General features: G+C 37.7%; 11 protein-coding genes across 11 annotated transcripts; 9 read left to right on the top strand and 2 right to left on the bottom strand.

Moving 5' to 3' along the window:
• The first annotated feature begins 470 nt into the window (after positions 1–470).
• SPOG_03462 (gamma tubulin complex subunit Alp16) lies at positions 471–2,862 on the top strand. Its single transcript, XM_013169877.1, has one exon. The coding sequence runs from the start codon at positions 560–562 to the stop codon at positions 2,783–2,785; it is 2,226 nt and encodes a 741-aa protein (XP_013025331.1). The 5' UTR covers positions 471–559; the 3' UTR covers positions 2,786–2,862.
• Positions 2,813–5,151, bottom strand: SPOG_03461 (uncharacterized protein). Its single transcript, XM_013169876.1, has one exon. The coding sequence runs from the start codon at positions 4,018–4,020 to the stop codon at positions 3,241–3,243; it is 780 nt and encodes a 259-aa protein (XP_013025330.1). The 5' UTR covers positions 4,021–5,151; the 3' UTR covers positions 2,813–3,240.
• Positions 5,152–5,619: 468 nt separating this feature from the next.
• SPOG_03460 (adenylyl cyclase-associated protein Cap1) lies at positions 5,620–7,363 on the top strand (the record flags this gene model as incomplete). The annotated part of the gene is made up of 3 exons (XM_013169875.1): positions 5,620–5,678; positions 5,766–6,463; positions 6,567–7,363. 3 exons carry the CDS (start codon positions 5,620–5,622, stop codon positions 7,361–7,363), a joined length of 1,554 nt encoding a protein of 517 aa, XP_013025329.1.
• Positions 7,364–8,231: 868 nt separating this feature from the next.
• On the top strand, positions 8,232–9,931 carry SPOG_03459 (malate dehydrogenase). Its single transcript, XM_013169874.1, has 2 exons — positions 8,232–8,369; positions 8,731–9,931. Exon 2 carries the CDS (start codon positions 8,756–8,758, stop codon positions 9,776–9,778), a length of 1,023 nt encoding a protein of 340 aa, XP_013025328.1. The 5' UTR covers positions 8,232–8,369; positions 8,731–8,755; the 3' UTR covers positions 9,779–9,931.
• Positions 9,932–10,029: 98 nt separating this feature from the next.
• On the top strand, positions 10,030–11,521 carry SPOG_03458 (U3 snoRNP-associated protein Cic1/Utp30 family protein). The gene is made up of 3 exons (XM_013169873.1): positions 10,030–10,260; positions 10,312–10,445; positions 10,641–11,521. The coding sequence occupies exons 1-3, from the start codon at positions 10,204–10,206 to the stop codon at positions 11,293–11,295; spliced, it is 846 nt and encodes a 281-aa protein (XP_013025327.1). The 5' UTR covers positions 10,030–10,203; the 3' UTR covers positions 11,296–11,521.
• Positions 11,522–11,663: 142 nt separating this feature from the next.
• On the top strand, positions 11,664–13,306 carry SPOG_03457 (BIG1 family ER membrane protein). The gene is made up of 2 exons (XM_013169872.1): positions 11,664–11,852; positions 11,907–13,306. Exons 1-2 carry the CDS (start codon positions 11,761–11,763, stop codon positions 12,760–12,762), a joined length of 948 nt encoding a protein of 315 aa, XP_013025326.1. The 5' UTR covers positions 11,664–11,760; the 3' UTR covers positions 12,763–13,306.
• A 74-nt stretch (positions 13,307–13,380) lies between these two features.
• SPOG_03456 (INSIG domain-containing protein) lies at positions 13,381–15,174 on the top strand. The gene is made up of 3 exons (XM_013169871.1): positions 13,381–14,073; positions 14,155–14,321; positions 14,364–15,174. Exons 1-3 carry the CDS (start codon positions 13,480–13,482, stop codon positions 14,467–14,469), a joined length of 867 nt encoding a protein of 288 aa, XP_013025325.1. The 5' UTR covers positions 13,381–13,479; the 3' UTR covers positions 14,470–15,174.
• Positions 15,175–15,229: 55 nt separating this feature from the next.
• On the top strand, positions 15,230–18,720 carry SPOG_03455 (histone lysine methyltransferase Set1). The gene has a single exon (XM_013169870.1). It carries the CDS (start codon positions 15,666–15,668, stop codon positions 18,453–18,455), a length of 2,790 nt encoding a protein of 929 aa, XP_013025324.1. The 5' UTR covers positions 15,230–15,665; the 3' UTR covers positions 18,456–18,720.
• Positions 18,721–18,785: 65 nt separating this feature from the next.
• SPOG_03454 (condensin complex non-SMC subunit Cnd2) lies at positions 18,786–21,841 on the top strand. The gene has a single exon (XM_013169869.1). It carries the CDS (start codon positions 18,824–18,826, stop codon positions 21,095–21,097), a length of 2,274 nt encoding a protein of 757 aa, XP_013025323.1. The 5' UTR covers positions 18,786–18,823; the 3' UTR covers positions 21,098–21,841.
• Positions 21,790–23,050, top strand: SPOG_03453 (rab GTPase binding protein). The gene is made up of 2 exons (XM_013169868.1): positions 21,790–21,915; positions 21,962–23,050. Exons 1-2 carry the CDS (start codon positions 21,856–21,858, stop codon positions 22,409–22,411), a joined length of 510 nt encoding a protein of 169 aa, XP_013025322.1. The 5' UTR covers positions 21,790–21,855; the 3' UTR covers positions 22,412–23,050.
• On the bottom strand, positions 22,959–24,561 carry SPOG_03452 (19S proteasome regulatory subunit Rpt4). The gene is made up of 2 exons (XM_013169867.1): positions 24,335–24,561; positions 22,959–24,101 (listed from the first exon to the last, which is right to left on the bottom strand). The coding sequence occupies exons 1-2, from the start codon at positions 24,550–24,552 to the stop codon at positions 23,153–23,155; spliced, it is 1,167 nt and encodes a 388-aa protein (XP_013025321.1). The 5' UTR covers positions 24,553–24,561; the 3' UTR covers positions 22,959–23,152.
• Positions 24,562–24,672: the final 111 nt, after the last annotated feature.

The raw sequence follows: 24,672 nt of genomic DNA, 5'->3' as shown, positions 1-24,672 counted from the left end.
GGTGCTTGTACATGCATGCCTTCCATTTTGTATAAGTTTTTGCTTCTTGGCTTATTCTTCTAGTTTCAAGGAGACTGTTTATTCTTACTAGTCCTCTACGAATCTTTATAAGACGAAAACATTGTTGGGTAGTAGGTTCTGAAAGCTTCGACTTTATCGCTTTCATGAAAGAAAGCATTTCAGAACATGTTAAGTAACTTGCCCATAATTTTATACTTAATTTAACTAATGTAACAGAAATAAAAAGTTCCAATCTCAGAAGCCCACAAAATATCCAACTATTCAATTTTTTCTATTCATTCGCTATATTGCGTTAGTAAACAAAAAAAAGCACAGGTTCTTTCTATAATCGATATACAAATGCTAGAATACAAATTCCTTAACAATATTGTTGCTTTGGACGACTATAGGCCAAAGAGCCCACAAACGATACTATGTGCATTTTGTTTGTCACTGACCTTGCAAGTCACCACTTCATCAACCAACAAGAAAAGCCAACAAGTCCAGTGTTTTCCAAAACACAGATAAGTGGTTGTTTGAATGGAAGAAGCAATATGGAATGAATGTTGGCAGGAAAAGTAATTTGTTTCCTTTCGAAACTTATACAAAATTGCAACTCCCTCTGTTAGAGCCGACTCTCTTGCATGAACTAGGGATTTTCAATGAAAACGAAAGCATCAAACGAAAGTATTTGGATTTATCAGAGGGCATAGACGAGGTTTCTTTAGCGAAGGACAATACACTGCTGGGAAAAGATGTCTTCTTAGGTGTTTCAAACTCGTCTGGTTTGATCAACTACAAGGCTGAAGGGAAGGATGAACATAGGGATGAAAGTTATTTCTTCGAATCTTCTACAGACAGGAAGCGGATAAAATCACAAAGTCCGGATTTAGAATCTTCGTCCTATGACCAAAGCGCTTTCAGTGATTCGAGCGTTTTAGGTTATTATTCGAATTGGGAAGGTACAAATTTTGTCGCGAAAGAAGCAAAGACACCATTCTTTACAGAATGTCCTCCTTTTATCTATGACGAGTTTTTACATGAAGATGGCTCTCCCGATGTTCCATCTGTTCAACGGATTTCATCTCAACAGGTTTATTTATCATTATGTGCTTTGATTCAAGGATTCGAAACTTCTTTATTCCTTTGGAATGATGAAAATCTAACCTTTCTTGTGCCCAACTGTGTTTCTATGTCAGGAACATCTCAGCTTTCCTTTACGAGTTTCGCTGCAAAGTTTGTTTCTATTGGCAATTTAATACGCAAATCTTTAAAGAAAATTAATACGCCAGTGTCAATTGCTCAATTTTACTTGTTTAATTTCTGTTCCAACGGTATTACTCAGTATCGTAATAAGTTACAAGCTTGGTTATTTGAAAATCACTCACCAATGTGTGGAATTTTATCGCTTATGAGTTTTATCCAAAATTTTCATCCTTTGTTCCATATACTTGAATATGTTTTGCATATTCCGCCTTCTCGACAAGATGCTGTATCGATAATGAATGCTCTTTATGATTATACAAATATGTGCCAGAATACCAAAGATTATCCGGTAGCTTTGCAGTGTCTTGTTTATTGTTCTGACCCCTTTTTTCTAAAATTAAATACGACATTGGACTTTACTGTTTCAAATAAGCACATACAAAACTATATCAAGTCATTTCCAAACTTTTTCCCTTCTGATCTCGCTTTGCTTCTTTCTGAATTTTTAAAGTCTTTCACTATGATTCAAGAATATCCTGCATTCTATGAAGCATTACGGCCAAAGTTAGCTACTCCTTTAAAAGCTGGTTTCTCCTTTGGTGAAAACTTTCTACATCTCCAACCAAAGGCATCACTAAATTTATCAGTAAACGAGTTTTCAACTGAGAAATTATACCTAGGTGAAGAAGATGATTTTGAAGTCATGCTACAAAAGATGAATATGACACCAAATGTCGATGATGAACTTCCTGCATTGCATTTTCGAGAAGGTACAGATAGAACGTTACCATTGAATCTTATAATGCAGTTATGTGTCTATAATCCGATTCAGGACTACATTTTAGTACTTATGCGAACCGTGTATCATTCCTTATTCACGACGTGTTTTGCTGCTCAGGTATTTTCATTACTACAAAACGTATGCTGTTTTCAGAGCTCATCTTTTGTTGACGAATTAATGTCCTATATACGGGACGATTTCCTCAGATTAGATGATTCAAGCTCATTTGAACATGCATTGTTGTCGTTTGCGTCTTCTTCTAACCAGTTTACAATTCACGAAATCGAACGTCTTGGGTTAGATGTATTTGCGAGCTCTCATATTCAAGTCTTTTTACACTACAACAAAGGAGAAACCCGACCTAACACGTTCGGCGCTTTAAGTCTAAATTGCCGGATTTCAGGACCGTTACAAATGTTATTCCCAGAAAAAGTATTGTATCTCTATTCTGAAATATTTTCCAGACTATCCTATTTCTTTGAACAAAAAGCGTCCATCGAATATGAATTTCAACAGAGTCAGCAGCTTTGGGACAAGAAAGCCAGAATTCAAAAATGGTTTTTTTACCAGAATATTAAAAATGTCGCTTATGATCTAGTACATGTTATTATTCCAGAAGCCATGTCTTCCTTTACCAAGTATTTCCTATCCCTTTCCAACTTTTCGTCAGACACACCGATCAGCTATTTTCCTTCTGAGATAAATGAGAAACATACAAAAATCCTGACTAATATAATGAAAGACATAGAAGCCAAGATAGATTCCTTCGACAATGCAAAGGAAACGAGTGTTAAATAAGAATTTTCTAATGCTACACTTAGACAATAGACTTTCGTAGAAATATGATTTGAATAATTATTAAATAAACAATCAGTAACTATAAAAATATTGTAGATGCATAAATTTAAAGGAAATGGAAATAAGTGGCTCCAAGAACTTGAATCACTATTGAGAGATTAATATAAATAAAACAAGTTTTTCTGGAAATTGAGATAATTTGGTTTTTTTTCTGGATATAAAAAAAAAAAAAAACTTATATCACAAAATGAATTAAGTATGCCCAAAAAAGAAAAGAAGAATGACAAAAGAGAAGAACAAAACCTACTAAGAAGAAATGAAACGGCCACTGATCATAATAACGTAAAAAGGCCAACAAACCCAATAAAGATACTGCGGGAAGGTAAAGTATATTTTTGCAGCGATTGGAAAGGTTAAAAAGGCAAGGGTATCGATTACCACAGAATTAGATGAGTTTACCAAACGAAAGCGTCATTGCGGTAACGGTAAATAGCGGTTTTGTTTAGGTTAACAGCAGTGTCGTTACTGAGGTTTGTTTTGGAAAGAGCAGCACGGCTGTCATTGGTATACACACAAATACCTTGGTTCTGGTAGCCAACATTTCGGCAAGTAGCACCGCCAAAAGGAGTGCGTAAAGCAGAATTGCAGTTGACTGGATATTGAGTACCATTGAAGCAAGTATTAACCAAGTAGGGATACTCCTCGTTGCAGTAAGTCTTGTTGCAAGCCCACTCGTCAAGGGAATTGCGAGCAAAGAGAAGAGGTTTTTCAACAACGTTAGAGTAGCTTAAAGAGAGTTTAGGGAAGGCACTCTTCTTGGTGTTTTTGTTGGAGGATGATTCAGTATCGAAATTGGAAGAATTGGTCTTTCCGGAATAATTTGAGGCACCGATTTGGCAGAGACCACGGGTAAGACCGTAGGAAGGTTCTGTGGCAATGCAGGAGGCACCTTGACCAGTAGGGTAACCAAGAACAGTGGGACAATTTAAAAGGACAGTACTATGGTTGGCACAGATAGCAATGACTTGAGGAGATACGCAAAGATTGGATCCAGAAACATGGCAGAATGTTCCTTCAGATATGTTATAGTAAGAAGTACTGGCGATTTTGTTGCTCATGTCATATAACGCAGAGCGTTTTTCGAGACCATCGGGTTTGAAAGCAGCACATGCTTGAAACAAAACAAGGACTAGAAAGACCGCAGAAAGAGGACTAGTGATAGAGAATGATGCCATTGTAGAGGAGAAAAGAAGAGATAATTTTCTGAAATTTGGCAATGATAGGTGAAGGCGGCAAAAACTTTTTTACGTAAAAACGAACAAATGGTTATAACAAGAAAAATGGGTAACAAATAACAACTCAGAAGTCTTTTCTGAACAACAATTACCTTTTAATGGCTTTTAGGAAGATTGTGTATAGTTGGAACGTAGCTGCAAGGTTGCGGAGGCGTGTATATATAATAATAGATAAGTAATTTTGTTTACATCCATCGTAAGAAGGATCTACGTGGCGACCAAGTTTACGAGCCAATCAGGTCCCGTAACGGGCGTTATCGTTAACCTAGCAACTACTCTTACGTCAGTTGTAAATAAATAAACAATAGTCATGCGTGCATGTAAACAAGCCACCCGGTACATGAACCCTGATGAATCAAGCAGCAAAATGTGACAATTTTCATGGTACCATGAAAAATCCATTTCTCTATTTTAATTTCTAGAAAGTTTAAAACTCCCTTACTCGATTCCTAGGCTTGCTGGAATAACATTATTATATCATCACTTGGAGACTTATTAGCATGAACAAATTTGAGAATCTCTTGCTGATTAGACATAGAGTAGTAACCTCACTTTGTTTGATACTGTTTGCAATGACCTTTGACAACAATTGGATCATCCATGGAGATTCGTCTCGATATGGAAACTGAAAATTAAAGTATGAGGCGGGATCGTACATAAATGAAGAGCGATCGAAGTCTATGCAGGGTTTGCGTAATGTGTGGGTGATAGACCCGGTGATGTGTACAGTAGAGTGGAGTAGGATGGAAACGAAGTCGCAAATTGAAATAACAAATGCGCGCTTTTTCTTGCAACTTTCCAGTCTTTAAATACCTCAGTTGAAATCGCCTTTTCAATCGTTGTATTGAAATTTGTAACTTTTCTGTAAGTGATTCTTTCGAACATACATTTGCTGTACAATCGAGTTCCTCATACAGTGCGCTTTTGTTTATTTAGTTATAATTCGTTGAAAAGACACACACACACACACATGTACATACAAAAAAATGGATACTGTAGTTTTCCCTATATGAAAAAAATTATTTGTTTTTATCCATTTAATTATTTATTTGCCATTTTGTAAGTTTTTTGATTTGTATAGCCATAAACAACAATATTTGCGTGGATGGAATCAATTGTGAAATTCCTTCCTTCCTCTTTTTACCTTTGTCATCGATTTTTTTGTAGTCAACTTGAGCATATTATTTTTCTTAAGAAGGTTAATTTTCGTATAGTCATTTTCATCTATGGCTAGTACAATTCTTATATAATTGCGATTCATCCCGTTAGAGTTAGAAAAGCGCTCCATCCTACATAAATATGCGTTCACAGCACAACCCTTTCAAAATCCCCAACATGCAGCTTTTATTGTTCCTAGATCAGAAACTAATGTAGAATCACCTTCCGTAGTATCATGATATTCCCATTTCCATTAAAAATGAACCCTTTGTTTACATCCAGTAGCAGGGTACAATATTTCCTTGTTACTTGGAAGCACCTACATGACGCTGCTCTAGTGAAAGGACACGCACCTTCTGCCAACGCTTCTTTTCTTTAAAGATGTCTGACAGCATCAATTTTCGTGACGCTGGATATAATTTTACTACGATTCTTAAACGGTAAGTTCGTAGCGACAGCGCATCTTTTTCTGGTTGTCATTATCGGCTGTTCTCCGAACCCTTTTGACTAATCATTGCTATATGTAGATTGGAAGCAGCAACCTCTCGTTTAGAGGATCTAGTGGAAAGTGGCCATGAACCTCTTCCAAACTTGCATCGGCCTTCAAGAGATCACAACGCTCAGACTCATAACATTTCGTTTGGCTCCTATGCCTCCCAGAATGGTGGTACCAGTAGCCCTGCCATCGCTGCTGTTAAGGAAAATGCTTCTCCTAGCGTAACACCTCGTCAGGGTGGTAGCAGCTCAAGTACTGATTCTGATTTAAATTCTCCCTCCATCGCTGCATATGATGAGTTTTGTTCCAAACACCTGAATGAGTATATTCAATTAAGCAAGAAGCTCGGTGGACTTGTTGAACAACAAAGTAAGCATGTTGAAAAAGCGTTCAAGCTGTTACGGGGTATCTTGGTAGTGGCCATGAAAGCAAAGAAACCGGACTATGAGTCTCCTGAATTTTTCGAGTTTTTGAAACCTATTCAATCCGAACTCCTTAGTACTACGAATATTCGTGATGAAAACCGCACTGCTCCTGAGTTTAATCAGCTCTCTACCGTTATGAGCGGTATCAGCGTCTTGGGTTGGGTCACCATTGAACCTGCACCTGTTTCTTTCATGTCAGAAATGAAGGATTCCTCCCAATTTTATGCAAACCGCGTTTTAAAGGATTTCAAGGGGAAAGACGAGCTTCAAGTTTCTTGGGTCCGTTCTTACCTTACTTTGTTGGGTGAGCTTATTAATTATGTCAAGTCTTATTACAAAACCGGTTTGGGTTGGTCGAACAAGCCAGATGCTTCTCCTTTGAAGGAGATTATGAAAGCGACTACTAGCAAGCAACAAGATGAATCTCCAAGCAATTCAACTTCCGGAGCAAGTGGCTTGCCTCCTCCTCCCCCCTCCTCCTCCACCATCCAATGAGTTTTGGAAAGACAAGGAAGAGCCAAAGGAAGAAGGAAAGACTGACATGGGTGCCGTCTTTGCTGAAATTAATAAAGGAGAGAACATCACCTCTGGTCTTCGAAAAGTTGATAAGAGTGAAATGACACATAAGAACCCTGACTTACGAAAGACCGGTCCTACTCCTGGTCCTAAGCCCAAGATGCCATCTTCGGATGCCAAGCAAGAAGCAGCTACTCCAGCTAACTCAACAAAAGCACCACGTATTGAGTTGGAGAATACCAAATGGTTCGTCGAAAATCAAGTCAACAACCATAGTATTGTATTGGAAGGCGTTGAATTGAAGCACACTGTTCAAATCCTTGACTGTTCCAACTGCACTTTAATCATCAAGGGAAAGCTCAACGCTGTATCCTTGTCAAACTGCAAGCGTACAAGTGTTGTCGTCGACACTTTGGTTGCCGCGTTTGAAGTTACCAAATGTAGTAACTTCGGCTGTCAAGTCATGGATTACGTTCCTATGATTGTTGTCGATCAGTGTGATGGAGGAGCCGTTTATTTGAGCAAAAATTCTTTAAGTACCGAGATTACTACTAGCAAATCATCCGGTTTGAACGTGAATGTTCCTGTTGACGATGGCGACTATGCCGAACGTGCTATCCCTGAACAAGTTAAGCACAGGATTAACGAAAAGGGAGAGCTTGTTTCCGAAATCGTTCGTCATGAATAAATGTGGGATGCTATGAGAAGACGAAATGAGGATATGGCATGAGGTCGATTGACTAAACCTTTCATCACTTTTTCTTGAGAAGTTACGACATGACTATGAATATTGTTTGGTTTTTCAAAGTCTGCCTCATTAAGGTAGCATCTCAAACTTCCAAGATGATTTCTAACTGGTATTGCTGTCATCGATTTAATGATGTCTTGTATTTTATCTTTTTCGTGTGAACAGAAGAACGTATACAACACCTTTTGAAGGAAAATACATGCCTCTACCTATGCTGATGTTTTACGATGAATAATGTGAATGATGTGAATGATGCTGATATACCTTGAGCTATACGTATTTGATATACCACTTAAGAGGAAGAAATTTGGTTGTTTGTTTCTATTTCTTCGTTTTGATATTTGTTTCTATTAGAATCTGAAAGACATCCATCCATCCGTTCCATCGTTAAGCATATTAGCTTTTGAGAAGCTTTAGATACTGCTTAATCATTCCTCTTTATTATAGAATATTACAATTTTGTTTGTTAATTTTAGATATCTTGATTCTTTACTTAATTCCTAAAACTGTAAATGGTGACTTTTCTCTCAAAATTCGTTCCTTTGAACAAAAAAAGATGGAACCGAAAAGAAAGTAATAATCAAGAAACAGAAGGTCGTCAAAACAAGAGACTTGTCTATCAGGTTCGGCAATAACTACTACAATTTCATTAGGCAAAACAAGAAATTCGTAATTGTATAAAATGAGTATTGGGGAACGAAGCCTTCGGCTATTGAAACAAACTCTTGTTGGTCAGTTTCTTTTGTTCGGGTATTGATCGTATGGGGGAATACGTAAAACGTCAGTCCCTCAGTTCCTGGCGGATGTTTCCGTGAGTATATATACGTGATGGAAGGGAACCATAAACTTCTCCTTTACCAACCCCCCTTCAAAGTAATAAACGCAGGCAGAAAGAAAACTAAAGTTTTCAAATTCATTCAAATTAACTACGAAACACATATTCGAAGTAAGTTGCTATTGAATTGCTGATGAAAAATCATTCACGACGGGCTTTGTTGTAATCTACGCGAACTTGAGGTTGGAAAAGAGCATACTTTAAAAAAAAGAGAGAATTATCTGTGGGAATAAAGCAATTTCATAGCAAGATAAATTGAGAAGATGAATATAGAGTGAGATAATAACAGCACGAGAAATTTCTGAGCAATGGAGTTCAATACGCCATATTATTTCTTCACTATTGGTCCTCACCTCTTTTTTATGCCCATTTGATGTATCTATATTCCATCAAAGGTAGATGTCAGCATGCCTAGTGATATCATTCTATTTAGAAAGTCAAGACAAAGAAGTTTAACTAACACCCAAAATAGAAAAGCTTTACGAGTCCTTGGAAAAATGATGCATAAAACAGTTTTACAAAGATTGGGCATGAAGATCTGTATGCCTCGCACCTTTTCAACTAGCTCCAGATTAAATTACAAGGTAGCTGTTTTGGGTGCTGGCGGAGGTATTGGCCAGCCCTTGTCTATGCTTTTAAAGACAAACACGAAGGTTTCTGAATTAGCTCTTTTTGATATTAAGGGTGGTCCTGGTGTTGCAGCTGATGTAGGCCACATCAATACCTCTTCCAACGTCGTCGGCTATTCTCCCGATGACAAGGGTCTCGAAAAGGCTTTGAAGGGCGCTGATGTGGTTGTCATCCCCGCTGGTGTTCCTCGTAAACCTGGTATGACTCGTGATGATTTGTTCAAGACCAATGCTTCTATCGTTCGGGATTTGGCCTTCGCCTCTGGTGAAGCTGCACCTAATGCCAAGTACCTTGTTGTCACCAATCCCGTCAACTCTACTGTTCCTATCTTTAAGAAGGCCTTGGCTCGTGTGGGTGTTAATCAGCCTAAGCACTTGTTTGGTGTCACTACTTTGGATTCTGTTCGTGCTAGCCGTTTCGCTTCTCAAGCAACAAATGGCCTTGCTGAATTACTCAGTATTCCCGTTGTCGGTGGTCATTCAGGTGCTACTATTGTGCCCCTTTTGTCTCAAGGAAAGGTTAATTTGACCGGTGCTGAACGTGATAACCTCGTCCACCGTATTCAATTTGGTGGTGACGAAGTGGTCAAGGCCAAGGCTGGCGCCGGAAGCGCTACTTTGTCTATGGCTTATTCCGGAGCCCGTATGGCCTCCTCTGTCATCCGTGCTTTGGATGGTGAATCCGGCGTTGAAGAATGTACCTTTGTGGAGTCTCCTTTGTATAAGGATCAAGGTATTGACTACTTCTCTTCTCGCGTTACTTTGGGCAAAGATGGTGTTGAGACTATTCACCCCGTGGGCCCCATTAATGAATATGAGGAAGGTCTTCTCAAGGTCGCTCTTGCTGAATTGAAGAAGAGCATTGAAAAGGGTGAACATTTCGTTGCATAAACTATTTCTGCGAAAATTTCCGATTGCTTTTCCATCATTCTTTTAACCTTCAACGCAATTCGTTTATGATATCTATGCCTAGATTAAATCCCTCTTTTTTCTTTTAATACAACATTTAGTTTTTATTCTATACTTACTGTAAGGGCTTTTCGCTTGCTTGCAATTTCTACTGAACTGTAAAAACGAATTGACATCGAAGTACGTTGTAAATGATGAGAATTTTTGCAATAGAGTAGCAGATTTTTATTTGAAGAAAATTTATGATTTCGTATTTGACAAACAAAACATTTATTTTTTAGAACCATCCTTTTTGCCTTTACTTACTCCTAGGATATACGACGCCTCTAGGGCGAAACTTACGAAATTCTCTTACCAAACCGGTTGGAACACCAAAGTTCTGTAGAAAGTAAAATATACGATATAGAATGCCATTGAAAAGAAAAACAGAATATAAATCAATAGATAAGCTTGATCAGAAATTGGTATTTGCATTTCTTAGTGAAAAAGAGGGATGAACTAACAAAATCTCGCAGATTCAAAAGGCTTCCGCAGCTTTATTACAATACGTGAGACAAAAAGGTTACAATCCTGAGAAAGAAAGGATATATTTGCAAATAAATACATTTCATCCGCCTGAGAACGAATCGTTAAGGAGGCCCGACAAAATGTAAGTAATTTATTTCAAGAGTTGACAGATGGATGACTTTCTTGCCAATTGAAAGTTGAATTTTTCAAGCCGTTTTCTTCGTAGAAATGGCAGTATTGTTTTCCAGTTCCCTAGGTATTGGAAAGTTTCATAAGGATTTGTTTGACTCTTCGGGTATTAGGCCAAAAAGAACTGTATTCACTAACATTATATTAGTTTTCTTCCTAATCGGGTTTTACATGCAGAAGATGCCTGCTTATTTGTGAAAGGCTCTCAGCAACAATTGCAAGACGAGGTACAAAAGCAAGGGTTGGACGAGATCATTACAAAAGTTGTTAGCATTGCAAGGTTAAAATTAAAATATAAAACAGTCAAAGAAAAGTGTCAGTTACGTGATTCTCATAGATTTTTTTTAATGGATAAACGAGCTGCAAAAGACGTGACGGCATTGATGGGTACGGTTCTTGCCCAAAAGAAGATAAAAACATTTCCAATTTCCGTCGATCAAAAGAAAGACACAATTCGCCATCAAGTCGCTCGTTGCTTACATTCTACTTACTTTCAGTTATCCGCCGGTACAAGTCATTCCATTCTATGCGGATTGGCTTCTCAGAGTAGTGAGCAATTGCTTCAAAATATCGAAGCCATACTTCGTGCTCTGCTAGGAAAATACATTCCTAGAGGATGGAATGCGATCGATAATATCGCCATAAAAACAGCCGACAGTGTCTCTCTTCCTATTTGGAAGTCGGAACAAGCGGCTGCTGAGTATAAAAGAAGTGTTGTTCACATCCAAGATAGCCGTCCTCCAACCAAAAAGGAGTTACGAGCAATGCAACGGGGTACTCAAGTTCCTAACAAACCTCTCTAAAGCTGCCTTACTATGCTATCGTTTGGTTCATTGACGTCTAAGGAGTATAATGTCTGTTCATCTCTGTAATTATTGACTGTGTTGAACGACTATATTATATTATATTTTTATTTTATTTTATTTTTGGATAAATAAAAGGTCATTGGTTTGGTACACTACAACAATTTCAAGAGTTTCCATTTTTCAGGCAAGTATATGGTAAGGAGTTCAGTTTTGCATTTTCGCAAGCAGAATTCCCAATCAGTATTCCTTATACATATTCAAAATATAATACCTAATAATATCCTAATCCATTTGATACTAATTTGTTTTGCTCATCCAAGCTGTTTTATTATTTCCTCCTTTATAGTAATATTAAAATAAGGGAGCTTTGATTTCATATATTGTACCTCCCATCTCAAGCAAGCTAGGAATTCTTAAGGAAAGATTCGATTTTCCTAAAAATCGAGACGAAGTCAATCCATTATGAATATCCTGAATCTTTCTCTGTTTTTCTACATTTCGGCTGCAGTCGCTTTCCAGGATACTTTTCCATTATTCGCATTTTCGTCATCTTCGTAAGTCCAAAATGTAGCAATGTCAAGGCTCCCAAGGCTAACTTTTATTTAAAGATCTGTAATTGATGCTAAAGAAGGTCCTGTCTTAACCTCCTATCTCAAATTCAACAATAAGGCAGAACAGCTCCTGTCAAATTGCGATGCTACTACGGTTTTCATTTACCAACCTGGTCTTCAGGCAGAAGACTTTCATTCTTCTGCTTTATCTCATATGAAGCGTATTTCTTTGGACGCTGTCTCTCAATATATCTTACCTTATTCCAAGGAGCGTTTGCAACCTGATCGACTTATTCACGATGCGAAAAGCTCTTGCTCTTCGAAATTAGTAAACATTGACCCTACTCATGAGTCATTTCCCACTTTACAAAGAAACCAAATCAGTGTGGTCTCCATGAAGGATTTGTCTTTAGATGCTAAATCACGCGAACAAGAGTTATTTGAATTGGATCAAGTTATTTACTCGCTTCACTCTACTATATCTGATGATACTGACTTCAACTTTTTCCTCACTTCTTCTCCAAAGCTTGCAAACATGCAGTTGTTGGAAGATGACAAAACTAAACAAAAGGAAGACCAAGAAGAAGGAGAAGAAGGACCTTCGACTATAGACTCAAACTATTTTTTAAGTATGAATCGCCTTCGCCATGCACAACCAATCTCCCTTCCCGTGGAAAGCATGAATGTTCGCGGCAATTCTCTAGTTCGTAACCAACAAGAACAGAATGTAACTAGTACTGAAGGCAGTTTATTTGATCGCTATCAATTTTTTACCCCAGGAATTTTTATGGGATATCTAGCTCTAGCAGTTTTGGTGCCTACTCTGATCATTTCTTGCAAGTTGCTCTCATCCATTCAGATCAGCTACCATGCGTTCAGCAGCCCTCGTAAAAAGAATTTATCTGAAAAGTAATAACTTGTTTTGCTTAATTTTGCAAAGTGCAACGGATACTGTGTTGGTTTATGTAAAGCAACAAAAAGTGCCGCTTAAAAGATAATGTAGAAAGAATGGGTCCTTGGGTCCTAAACTAATTCTTGTGAGATGATTTTTCTGTTAATAGGATAAAGTGGGTTCAAACTGAACAGTCGAGAAATATCATTTGGCAGCTTTGCTTCTATAAAAAGAAAACCCCAATATGAAATCGGGCAAGGAAATGACTGACTGTTTTGTTCCTTCTAATTCTTCGATGAAACAGTATGTTGATTGAATTGTGAATCACTCTGACTATTGTTAATTTAGAAAGACGCGAACCATTACAATTGAAAAGCCCCCTATGCGATTACAATTTGGTTCCTTGATTTTTTCACTAGAGATTATATTTTATGAATAGTTTTTGACAACGTTATTTGAATCAAGTACATGTTGAATGAGTTAGAAAGAGAATCAGATGTTGGTTTTTTACAGCTAATTTGTTTCATATTAATTAAATAAATAATATCAACTTTATAATGCTTCATTTCACCTTTGAAACAATAATTCAAGTATCAGCATCCTGTCACCCCTATTATTGCTAACAGCTGGAATACCCTTCGTTAACCAAATTTGAGCTTGATTGTGTATATTCCTATAACATCCGAATAAATTGTTAATTAATTAATTTAAGAGGTAGAAGAACACGAGAGGATCAATATGGCACCTGATAATATATATCGACCTCATCCTCGATATGCTGAAGGGTTCCCTAATCAAGGAAACTTGAAACGCTCCATTTCGGTGTTATCCTTTACTTCGTTGGACAATATGCGATCAACGTTGTCCGGGTTATTCACTCCTTTGAAGCTAGAAGAAGAAGAAGAAGAGGATGATGATGAAGAACCTTCCATTCATGATTATGAAGACTACGCAAGTAAGCAGAAGGACGACGATCTCAAAAAAGAAAAAGGAAGAAAACGGGTTATCAGAGTACCCAATTTATCCATAAAGTTACTGCTTTTCAAGTTTTTGGCAATCTTCGGGTTAGGAGCAATATTTACTTACATGGCTGAAGGGATTGTACAAGAAGCCAAATTATCACTTTTGACTGTACGATACGGGAACTGGGTGTTTAAACCAAATTGGTCAGTTACTTTTGGACTTGTAGCAATAGGGCTTGCAGTCTCATATCGTTTAATGGATGTACGATATCCATCTGGTTCTTCTGGAACAAAAACATCAAATTCTTCTCAATTTCAAGTTTTTTCAAGATATCTTGCTGCTTTTGCTACTCTACTTCTCACTATGAAGGTAAGTTGAATCCGCGTTTCCGTTCTGAATTCGTGAAGCCTTACAATAAAAAGAATTTTTCCGCTAACAACTTGTTCTTAGAGATTATTGAGCACTCAGAGCACACATTCTTTTGCTGCTTTAATTGCTAGCGCTATTACCATCTGGTATGTGTTTGACCGTTCAAAAAATGGATTTACTGTATCTTGTGTAATGAGTATTGTTGGCAGTATAACGTATTATGTTTTTGTTGATAGTGCTCCCTTCAGGTAAGATAAAATAATGGTTGATTCTGTTTGCTTACGATTTAGTCTGTTCGAAACTAACCCTCCGGAATACCAATTTCGTTACTGGATCCCCATGATTCTTTTCTCTGCCTCAACTATTGTAGGAAACGCTGGTCGTCTTCTCTTTTAAGTTTTTATGATGATTTATAAACCTTGGATTCTTTAATGTATTATTCTTTCTTTTTTATGTTTGTAATTGTTATGGCATTCTAGTATATGATTTATATGGCAAATGCTTAAAACACTATAGGATTTCTCTTTCAGTCTACTTTATTAAATTTTTCATTCTGTCTATGGATACGTTGGTCAAAAGACGATGATTCCACATGCATACTCGGAAAATTGCCTAATTTAACAAACAGAAATGGAAAGTATAACTTTCCCGTGCCTCTTTCGTCCAGTTCATTTTTTTGATTGTCGATTCGACGAATGCTTGAAAATTTTGGTTTATCATTTTGAAGACGTATTATTCATCCTAAAAAGCACGGAAAGGTAAACGAATACTCGTGTATGAATTCTGTTAGTCTGTTTTCTTCTTCTAAAATGTATTCTCGTACAGATTTCATGCTAAACGTTTCATTGTCTGTAGTACTTGAAATGTAAGTGCATTGATTGTATAAATACAACGAGCAAGGTGGTGTATCCAGAAAAGTCTTGATGAATCCCTCTGAAGATGGATTTCATTTATTTATCTATGCGTAATTGCATTAAGGTAAAAACAAACATAGAAACGTATCTATTCCCAAAAGTTGGCGCGTGACATACTCCTTAATTTCTTTTAAAAGATAAAGATAATTATTTATTTTGTAAAAGTGTTACATTCACTCCATTTGAAACTACAATGTTTAAATTCATTTCTTCCTTTGTTTATTATTTAACGTTCTCTCTACGCTTCACTATTGTCTCTTGGATTGGGAAACGCGGTGCACTACTCCACCACGATTTTACCTTTCTCCTATATCTTACAAGGGAAGGCCAGGCAAAAATTTATATGTGATTGTTTCATCCTTTTTAATAAAAAAAATTATTGCTTTGTAAGTTTTGACTTGACAGGTTCAATTTCGGTTGTTTTTTTGACTTTGTTTACGTGTCGCTACGAATCAAACGCTACTCATGAGCATCTTTAATTATTAACACCATTGACTTTAATACCTGAATGTATCCTATCTGAGGTCTGCAAATATATATTACACATGTCTACATTTCGCAAAGTATCTTGCTTTAATCCATCACACTGATATTGACTGGCCTTTTTTAATCATTTGATTTTTCTACATTTCTGATCAAGTGTGTTACGAATTTTGTGTATAATTTAATTTAAACATCATGGACAGTTTTCCTTCAAAACCGCCTTCTCAGAAGCCTAATCCTCCGCTTCAGAGAAATAATTACAAACTAATATACGACCCCGAGCTAGGCTTTAAAGAATCATTAGGAAAAAAACCAGTATACCGGTTCAATGGCGTTGCAAAACCTCCATTGGTAGTTCGAGACCCGAGACACAAAAATCCCCTCTATTCGCGGGGGATACCAAAAAGTGGGCGACCATTTTTAAAATCATTGCAACAAGTCAGATTCGAATATAACGAAGATTCTTTAGGGCCTGAACCCCCTACTCAAATATTCGTCTATAATCTCTCTCCTCTTGTTACAGCAGACCAGCTTCGATATCACTTCAAATCTTTCGGGGACATATCCCAATTGGATTTGCAATTAAATCCGTATACTGGTACTTCATTAGGCTTGTGCCGGATTTCTTTTTCAAAACATGAGTCAGTATCGAAGGCTCATTTGGCTGCTAAGCTTGCTGTCCAGCAAGCTAGTGGTCTCAAACTTTCCGGAAAGCAACTTATGGTCGTTATAGATGATGATGGGTCGAAGTGTGAAGCTGCTCGCGACAAAGCGCTGCAAGTGATTGAAGCCGAATTTGCTGAAGAATTATACAAGCGAGAGCAACAAATGAAAAAAGAAGAAAAAGAAAGAGAAGAAGAAAGAGAGAAAGAAAGGGAAAGAGAAAGAGAAAGAGAAAGAGAAGAGGAAATGAAGGCTATTCATGAAACTTCAAATGTGCCTCCGTGGAGACGATCACAAAAGAACCAAAGTTATAACAAACAGCAGAATGGAAACTTTGATTTTTCAAATAATAACTTAAAGACAAACGATACTTCTGTTCCAAAAGATATCGAAAATCTTATATATATTTTCATCGACGATAGATTTGTTCCTCCCGATCGCGTCTACTATTCCGATATAAAACACCATTTTCGAAAATTTCGGTATGAAGGTATATATATGAATAGAGATGGGTTTTATATTACTTTCAATAGCTACCGCGAAGCTAGCAGTTGTTTTTGGACTCTCGACAAAACTTTCGTTCAAAATTGTCGCATAAAATTGAAACTTCACGATGCTCCTCAATCGAAGAAGACGGATCTGGCGCCTACTAATAAGAAAAAAGAGTTACCGAAAGAGGATGCTTGTACGACGGCGATTTCTGTAATCCTAAAAGACTTGGAAGAAGTATTAGTACGAGACATTAAAAACAAGATTGCAGGACCATGTATTTTTCAGATTTTGGAATCATTTCCAAAACCCGCACCTATAAAAGAAGAAGAAAAAGGACCAAAAATTTCGACTCTTGAGGTTCCTGAATCACTGAAAACGGAAGCAATATCAACGTTGCCCCATTTACCCAGATTTAAAAAGCGAGCAGATGCCCACAAAATAAAACTGCCAACTGAGAGCAAAATTAAATCAAAATTGCAAAGGAGACGAAGGAAAAAGATTGAGGCCAGACCTTTGCATTATCAACTAAATCAACAAACTTACGATTCTTCTGATTCCGAATTTGAGCAAGAAGAGGCACTAGATGAAGAAAAGGTTTTTGACGGTAAATCTGATGGCTTCAAGCCTAGTAAGGTTGAGGAATCAACTCCCTTCCTCTCAGAAACATCTGAGGATGAAGAATATTTGGAAAAATTTCAACGGACGCGCCCCAAGTCTCGTCTTCCTAGACGGAAATCTGACAAGCTTGATATAGACTATACCTCTTCTAGCGAAACTGAATCGGATGAATTTGTTTCCCCTGCTGTTATCTCAAAACCACCTTTTGAAAGATACAAAAAGCATGCTTTAGTGAAGGAACAGCAGGATATTTCCCTGCTAACGACTAAGCATAAGGAGAATGAGTTTAGTGAAGATGGCGGTCTGTTTTATGGTACGCTACCCTATAATTATCCTGAGGATGATGTTTTGGTTGATCTGGACGGAGTTCAATATTTGTTAAAAGACGATCAAGATCTTCAATATTTACGTGAAGCACTCGCTTCAGAGGATGCCAATGACATTGGGGATCCCAATTATTGGGCATTTAGACGAAAAATCTGTAAATTCAGGAATGGCGACGTTTCTGCTGAAGGTTCTCCTGTACTACCAGCTTCTGTTGGTTATGAACGAATCAATTCAACTGGATCTGCAAGAAGTGAGGGCTACTATATTATACCCACTGCTGAAAAATCCCAATACTTACCTCTCCGTAATCGCTCAACAGTGGAAGGTGCCAACCAATCGACAAGTAGAGTTACCTCCAGAATGCATCGTGTTAATAACCGTAGACTTGCAGCCGGGGTTGAAAAATCATTACTTCCAGCTGAAGCTGATTTACTTCGTTTTAACGCATTGAAAGCTCGTAAGAAACAACTCAACTTTGGTCCTAGTCGCATTCATACTCTCGGTCTCTTTGCGATGGAAAATATTGACAAGAATGACATGGTTATTGAATATGTGGGCGAAGTGATTCGCCAGCGTATTGCTGACAATCGTGAAAAGAATTACGTTCGGGAAGGTATTGGTGACAGTTATCTTTTCCGTATTGACGAAGATATTATCGTCGATGCTACTAAAAAGGGAAATATTGCCAGGTTTATTAACCATTCTTGTGCTCCTAATTGTATTGCTCGAATTATTCGTGTAGAAGGAAAGAAAAAAATTGTCATTTATGCTGATAGGGATATCATGCAAGGAGAGGAGTTAACTTATGACTATAAATTCCCTGAGGAGGCTGATAAAATCCCGTGTTTGTGTGGTGCGCCTACCTGTCGTGGTTATTTGAATTAATAGACCAGCTATACTATAGAAGATAATTTGCTTACGTTCTTTTTCTGCTAACGACAACGGAACTTTTGATCGTGCTCCCTCAGAGATCTAATTTTAATTGTTGATAATTTCACTTTAGAAGATAATGGAATTTTTTTGGTTTAAATTTAGCATTTACAATTAGTTTCATATAGCTTTTATATATTTGTGCAACTTTTACTTATCCATTTGGCACAATTTAGAACTACATAAATACAAAAGATAAAATAAAAAATGAAATCACAGTTACACTTTATGTCTCAGGTTTTACATTAGCTAGAATGAAGCACTGTTGTTCAATGTGCCTGTCACCGCCCTTCCACCAGAAAGCTGTAAACATCAAATAATAAATGAAGCGCGCCAGTTTAGGGGGCCATACGCCTGTAAACTTAAATTCATTGAATGATGATGCATTGGAGAAAAAGAAGGCTAAAGAAAAAAGCAGGAAGGAACGTGAATTCAGAAGAAGCTCAGCGCTTCATTCTATTACTCCCAGAAGAGAATCTTTAGGAGGACCAGGCTATGGATCACCCTTTAATAGCTCGTATCAAGTTCCTGTTTTGTCTAACTTTGAAGAATGGATCAAACTAGCTACCGATAATAAGATCAATTCAACAAACACATGGAACTTTGCACTCATCGATTATTTCCATGATATGTCTTTGCTTCGAGATGGAGAAGCTATCAACTTTCAAAAAGCCAGTTGCACTCTAGATGGATGTGTAAAAATTTATACATCTCGAATTGATTCAGTTGCTACAGAAACAGGAAAGCTACTTAGTGGACTCGCCAATGATTCCAAAACCCTTGGTGAAATTGAAGAATCTAGCGAGAACGTAGAAGAGGAAGAAGGAAGGAAGAAACGTGAACGAAAACGCGCGAATCGATCTGTCAATACGCTTGCTAAAGATTTCGAAAGCTTACGGGCAAAACGGTTCGAGTTAGAAGGCTCTTTTGATCCATTATTTAAAAAAATGTGTGCAGATTTTGATGAGGACGGTGCAAAAGGGCTTTTAATGAACCATTTGTCCGTCGATCAACATGGTAAAATAGTTTTTGACTCCAGTGACGCTATTATTAAGGATTTAGAAGGAAATGATGATCCGAAGGAGAATGTTTTGGAAAATAATGCTTCTGAAGATCCAGAAACTGGAAATGAGAATAAGAGTACTTATGCCGATGGTATTTCCTTGGAGGCCCTGGGAAGTATTCAAAAACGTTATTTCATTGATATTGATCAACTTACGATTTGTCCTTCCTTGCAAGGGTTTGAATTTGATAATAAAGGTAACCTGGATGTTTCATTGCTAAAGTCTTTAAGTGATGAGGTGAATATGATTGCGCCGAATTCATTGTTAGAAGAACAAGCAGCTATGAATGGAGATGTGGAAATTGGCTCATTACCGACGGATTCTGAGGAGGATGATAATGATAATGAGCAAGGACACATTGTTCATGCACTTGAAGACATGGCTTACGGTGATGAAAACATAGACTTATCTGCGAAACCATTAGATGAGTTTGAGGAACCAAACAAAAGTATACACGATGATACGGAAGCAGGTGAAACTATCAATTTAGCGAATAATTCAGTTGACAACTTATCATCCATCAATGGAATTTACGAGTATTTTGACAAGTCGATAAAGAAGAACTGGGCCGGTCCCGAGCATTGGCGTATTCAAGCTCTACGGAAAAGGAGTGTTTCTCAGGCCCCTGGAATGGATTCTTCCAATGTTTCTGAGGGCGTTGACAATACTCGGGTATCAAATTCTTTAGAACGTAGACGGCGTCGTGAAGCAGATAACACTATCGACTTTTCGAAGGAGGTTGATCTCGATTCTTTGTTTACTCCTGCTTCCGGTAATTTGAAGCTTCCGAAATCGCATTGGAAAAAACGTAATCGATGCTTACTACCAGATGACTATCAGTATGATTCCAGACGGCTTTTACAGCTCTTTCTTAAACCAAAAGTATCCCTTTTACCGTTTACATCATTTAATGGAGAAACCGGTGTTAAACAGGTGTTTGAAGGACAGGATGAAGCAGATACTGCTCCCATATACCCTACGGGATTTGACGATGACAGCGATGGCGGAGATATGGATGGCCAAGCTTTGCATGAATTTGATGGAGGATCTATGCAAGAATTTCGGGAAAACACAACATCACCTACACCACCCTCCTCTGCTGGGTTTGGAGAAAATTTATTACTGAATGCACGACTTGCCAAACCGGATAGTATTAATTACGCTAAACGAGCCAAAAGAGTAGATGTTAAGGTATTGAAAGAAAACATCTGGAAATGCTTAGACCTTGAAGAAAATAATTCGCGTGAAACGTCGAAATCCAACGTCGAATCTAATCCAGAAGGCGATGATGAGCTGAAAGAAGAAGAAAAAGAAGAACCAGTGCGTACCTTTTCCTCAACTGTTGCTCAACTAGAGAATATGTATGGTCAAAAGGACCTGAAGGATATATCTACAAGCTTTGCATTTATTTGTTTATTGCACCTTGCTAATGAAAATGCTCTTAATCTGACCAGTAACGAAGACTTTTCAGATGTATTCATTCAACATGACCCTAATTTGACTAGCTTGGAAGAAATGGAAAAGAATATGTAACATCGCTCATTTTATGATGGCATTCATGCTGGTCATTAGTGTCACTTTCTTTTTTTTTTACGGAATTTTAGGTTGTATTTAATGAAAGAAGAGGTTTAATGGATTACATCTCCTTATTGTTTTTATCCTTTGTATTTCTTTTGACTTGGGTAATGATTCATCAATGTAAGTAATGTCCTTAAAGTGGAAGGACCCTCATTAGTCCCTTTCTGTCTTCGCGGCGTAATATCATGAAATATTTATATTAATAAAGGAAATCAATTTATGAAATTGCCGTCAACTACGCGATCATGTGAATATATTTCATACGTTCTTCTTGCTAGTAATTGCGGTCCTTCCCGGTACGCTCATTCCTTTCCTTGTGTAATAAGCAGGGGATTCAGAAGCTCTACTAGTTCATGAACCGTTATAGTTCTTGTTAAAGGTGCCTAACAGAAAACATTTCTTTCCCCAATAGCAACTCGAAGCATCATTTTATAACTCTTAAGGCTATATGACCGGACAAGGCTGTTTTCGCTTTGAGGATCATAAGATTCTCATTCCATATATCAAAGCCATATCTCATTCAGCTCAATCTTCACTTTCTTTATTTGTTTACTATTTAGCGCACCCGATGGATAACTTAAAGGATCCATAGTTACTCAGCCTTAGTCGTCCTTAAGCCAACGTTGTTACTTGCCGTATCCCAAGCAGTCTGAATAAACAAGCCCCATTTCTTGTTTGTTTTTAGAACTTACCTCAAACCAAGAACCGACAAGATGTCAAACTATGCCTATACTAAAATTAGCGAAAACGTTCAAGAATTAATGTCTTCTAGGGTAAGATTGAGGAGTGTAGAACAAAACATCACTAACGAAGCAACAGTCGCAGTACCTGAGTGGATTCAAATCTTTAGGCGATTTTTTGGATTTTCGACGCGTTTCAAGACCCGAAAACTTTGGAGAAGCGCAGTCAAGGGTCCGTTTTAATCTTAGACGATTTTCTTCAAATTATTTAGCGATAATTGCTCTTCTCGCTGTTTATTGTCTCCTTTCAAACCCTTGGCTTTCTTTTGTTATTGTAGTGGGCGGTGTAGGAGCGTATGGAATTAGCAAACGCCCAACTAACGAGGTGCAAATTGGATCCAGGGTTTATAGCAAGTCAAGCCTGTACATCACTTTGGCTTGTATTTTATTTCCTTTTGGACTTTTTGCTTCTCCTATTCAAACCATCTTTTGGTTAGTTGGAGCATCTGCTGTATGCGTTCTTGGCCATGGTGCTCTATTGGAACCCCCTGTTGAATCTGCTTTTGAGGCTGTTGAGCAACAAGTATAAAAACCAAGAATGCTTATTTTCTTATCTTTTATTCAAGAAGCTTATTTTTCGTCTTATTAGGTACCTCTTTTGGTCCGCTTTTCTATTACATAGGCTGACTTGCTTTTTGCTCTCCAAATTAACGATTAGCGGTGGTATGCTTGCTTATTACCTTATGACGGGTTTGTCGCTCTCCTGAACATCAATGATTTTTGGGGTTGATAGCTTCATCCAACCTCCCTTTCTTCTTTACAAGCACTAATGCGAGTGAAAGGATTGGTAACAAGCGCTCAATTTATAGGCTATATAGGAATGATTGTGTGAAGTTGATTGCAGTTTCGTCTTATATTTTTCATCTTCTCGTCTATACTTCTTTCTCTCCAACGAGACATGAATTGAGCGTTTCATCTTCCTGTTTTTAGTTTCCTACATTTACTTTGTTGCTCCGATGCGTGTTTGCAGTGTCATGTATATTCGTTTGTAATAGTTAGTTTAGAGTTTTGTCGAGTTTTTATGACTTACTAAACAATAAGAAATCCACAATTTTGTTTATGTAAATTATACATAGGTTAGATTTGATATTACTAGTATTTTTTTATTGTATGTTTACATACATCTCAGCAATTTCAAGGTTATGCATGCTTATTCTATCACTCAGAATCATCTATATCGCTATAAGAGAATTAAACTATCATAAAGCAAGTCGAAACTTCATTGACCTGGCTAATCATATCATAGAACTTTTTTTTAAGTAAAAAAACATTAAAGTTTTTGATAATCAACGGTACCTTCGAGCTTCTTAAGATCAGCGACTTTACGGGCTGCAGACATTAAATCGGATTGTACAATGTAATCACGGTCTTCCTTAATGGCTAAAAATCCGGCTTCAGTCACAACGTTTCGCAAATCAGCACCATTGGTACCATCGGTAAGCTTAACAATAGCTTCGTAGTCAAGTTCACCTCGCTTTGACACGTTTTCAAGATGAATTTTCAAAATTTCCATACGACCAACTTCATTGGGAAGAGGAATTTCAATTTTACGATCAAGACGACCAGGACGCAATAAAGCAGGGTCAAGGGTATCAGGACGGTTGGTAGCCATAATAATTTTAGTTTGTCCTAAGTAATCGAAACCGTCCATTTGATTGAGTAATTCCATCAACGTACGCTGAATCTCACGATCAGCAGAAGTACCTTCTGAAAATCTCCGTCCACCAATAGCATCAATTTCATCCATGAAAATGACACATGGCTCATGCTCTTTAGCATAACCAAACATTTCACGAATAATACGAGCAGATTCACCGATATACTTATCTACAATACCACTGGATACAACCTTCAAGAAGTTAACTCCCAAAGAAGCTGCAACAGCACGAGCTAACAAGGTTTTTCCTGTACCAGGAGGTCCATAAAGCAAAACACCCTTAGGAGGTTTAATACCAACACGTAAAAAGAGTTCAGGGTTCTTTAGGGGAAGCTCAATGACTTCCCTTAACTCACGAATTTGTTCATTTAAACCACCGACGCCTGCAAAAGACACATCGCCAGGATCTTCAACGGACATATTATAAACCAATGGGTCTACTTCCCGAGGAAGGATGCGCATAATCGTTAATGTAGTCATGTCCAAAGAAACACGAACACCCTGAATTAACTTAGATTGGTCAACATTATTCCTACATCCAACAACATAGCGAGGACCAGAACTAAACTGTTAGTAGCTTGTTTCAATTATATGAGCAAAATACTATTATCCAGCTGGACGTTGTTTTATTCTTTTTCTTTTTTTTTTTTTACGAAACCACCTCGTACACGCCATGACCGTCCATGTGGTAACCTACAAATACCCCGAAGAACAGCAACCAGTACGAGCTTTGACCATCATAACATGTGTGTGGATTCTCCAGAACTGAACCTAGAGATCTGCAGATTCACTTACCTAGCCTTTACAATAAAGCGCTCCGGATCAAGTTGTTTTAAGACCTCGCCGATAATTTGGCCTACGGACTGCAAGCTCTTGATATCATCTTCTGTCTTGTCGTATTTCTTCACCAAATCGCGAATTCCAAAACGCAGGTCTTTTAATTTTGCATCAAACTCTCGATGCTGCAGCAATGCTGCCTTATATTTCTCTAAAGCAACTTCTCTTTCCGACATTCGGGTTTGGTAAAGGAATTGTTGGTTTCTTCTTAAGGACTCTTCTGTAGCCTTTCTGCACGCTGCAGTGCGTTGATGAGTTTGTTTATCAACGCTGTAAAGTGTGATAAATCGTATACC

Source organism: Schizosaccharomyces cryophilus (genome assembly GCF_000004155.1).
Source record: "Schizosaccharomyces cryophilus OY26 unplaced genomic scaffold supercont4.7, whole genome shotgun sequence".
Lineage (NCBI taxonomy): Eukaryota > Fungi > Ascomycota > Schizosaccharomycetes > Schizosaccharomycetales > Schizosaccharomycetaceae > Schizosaccharomyces > Schizosaccharomyces cryophilus.
Note: the sequence above shows the minus strand (reverse complement) of the source record. Positions and strands in the feature narration are given on the sequence as shown.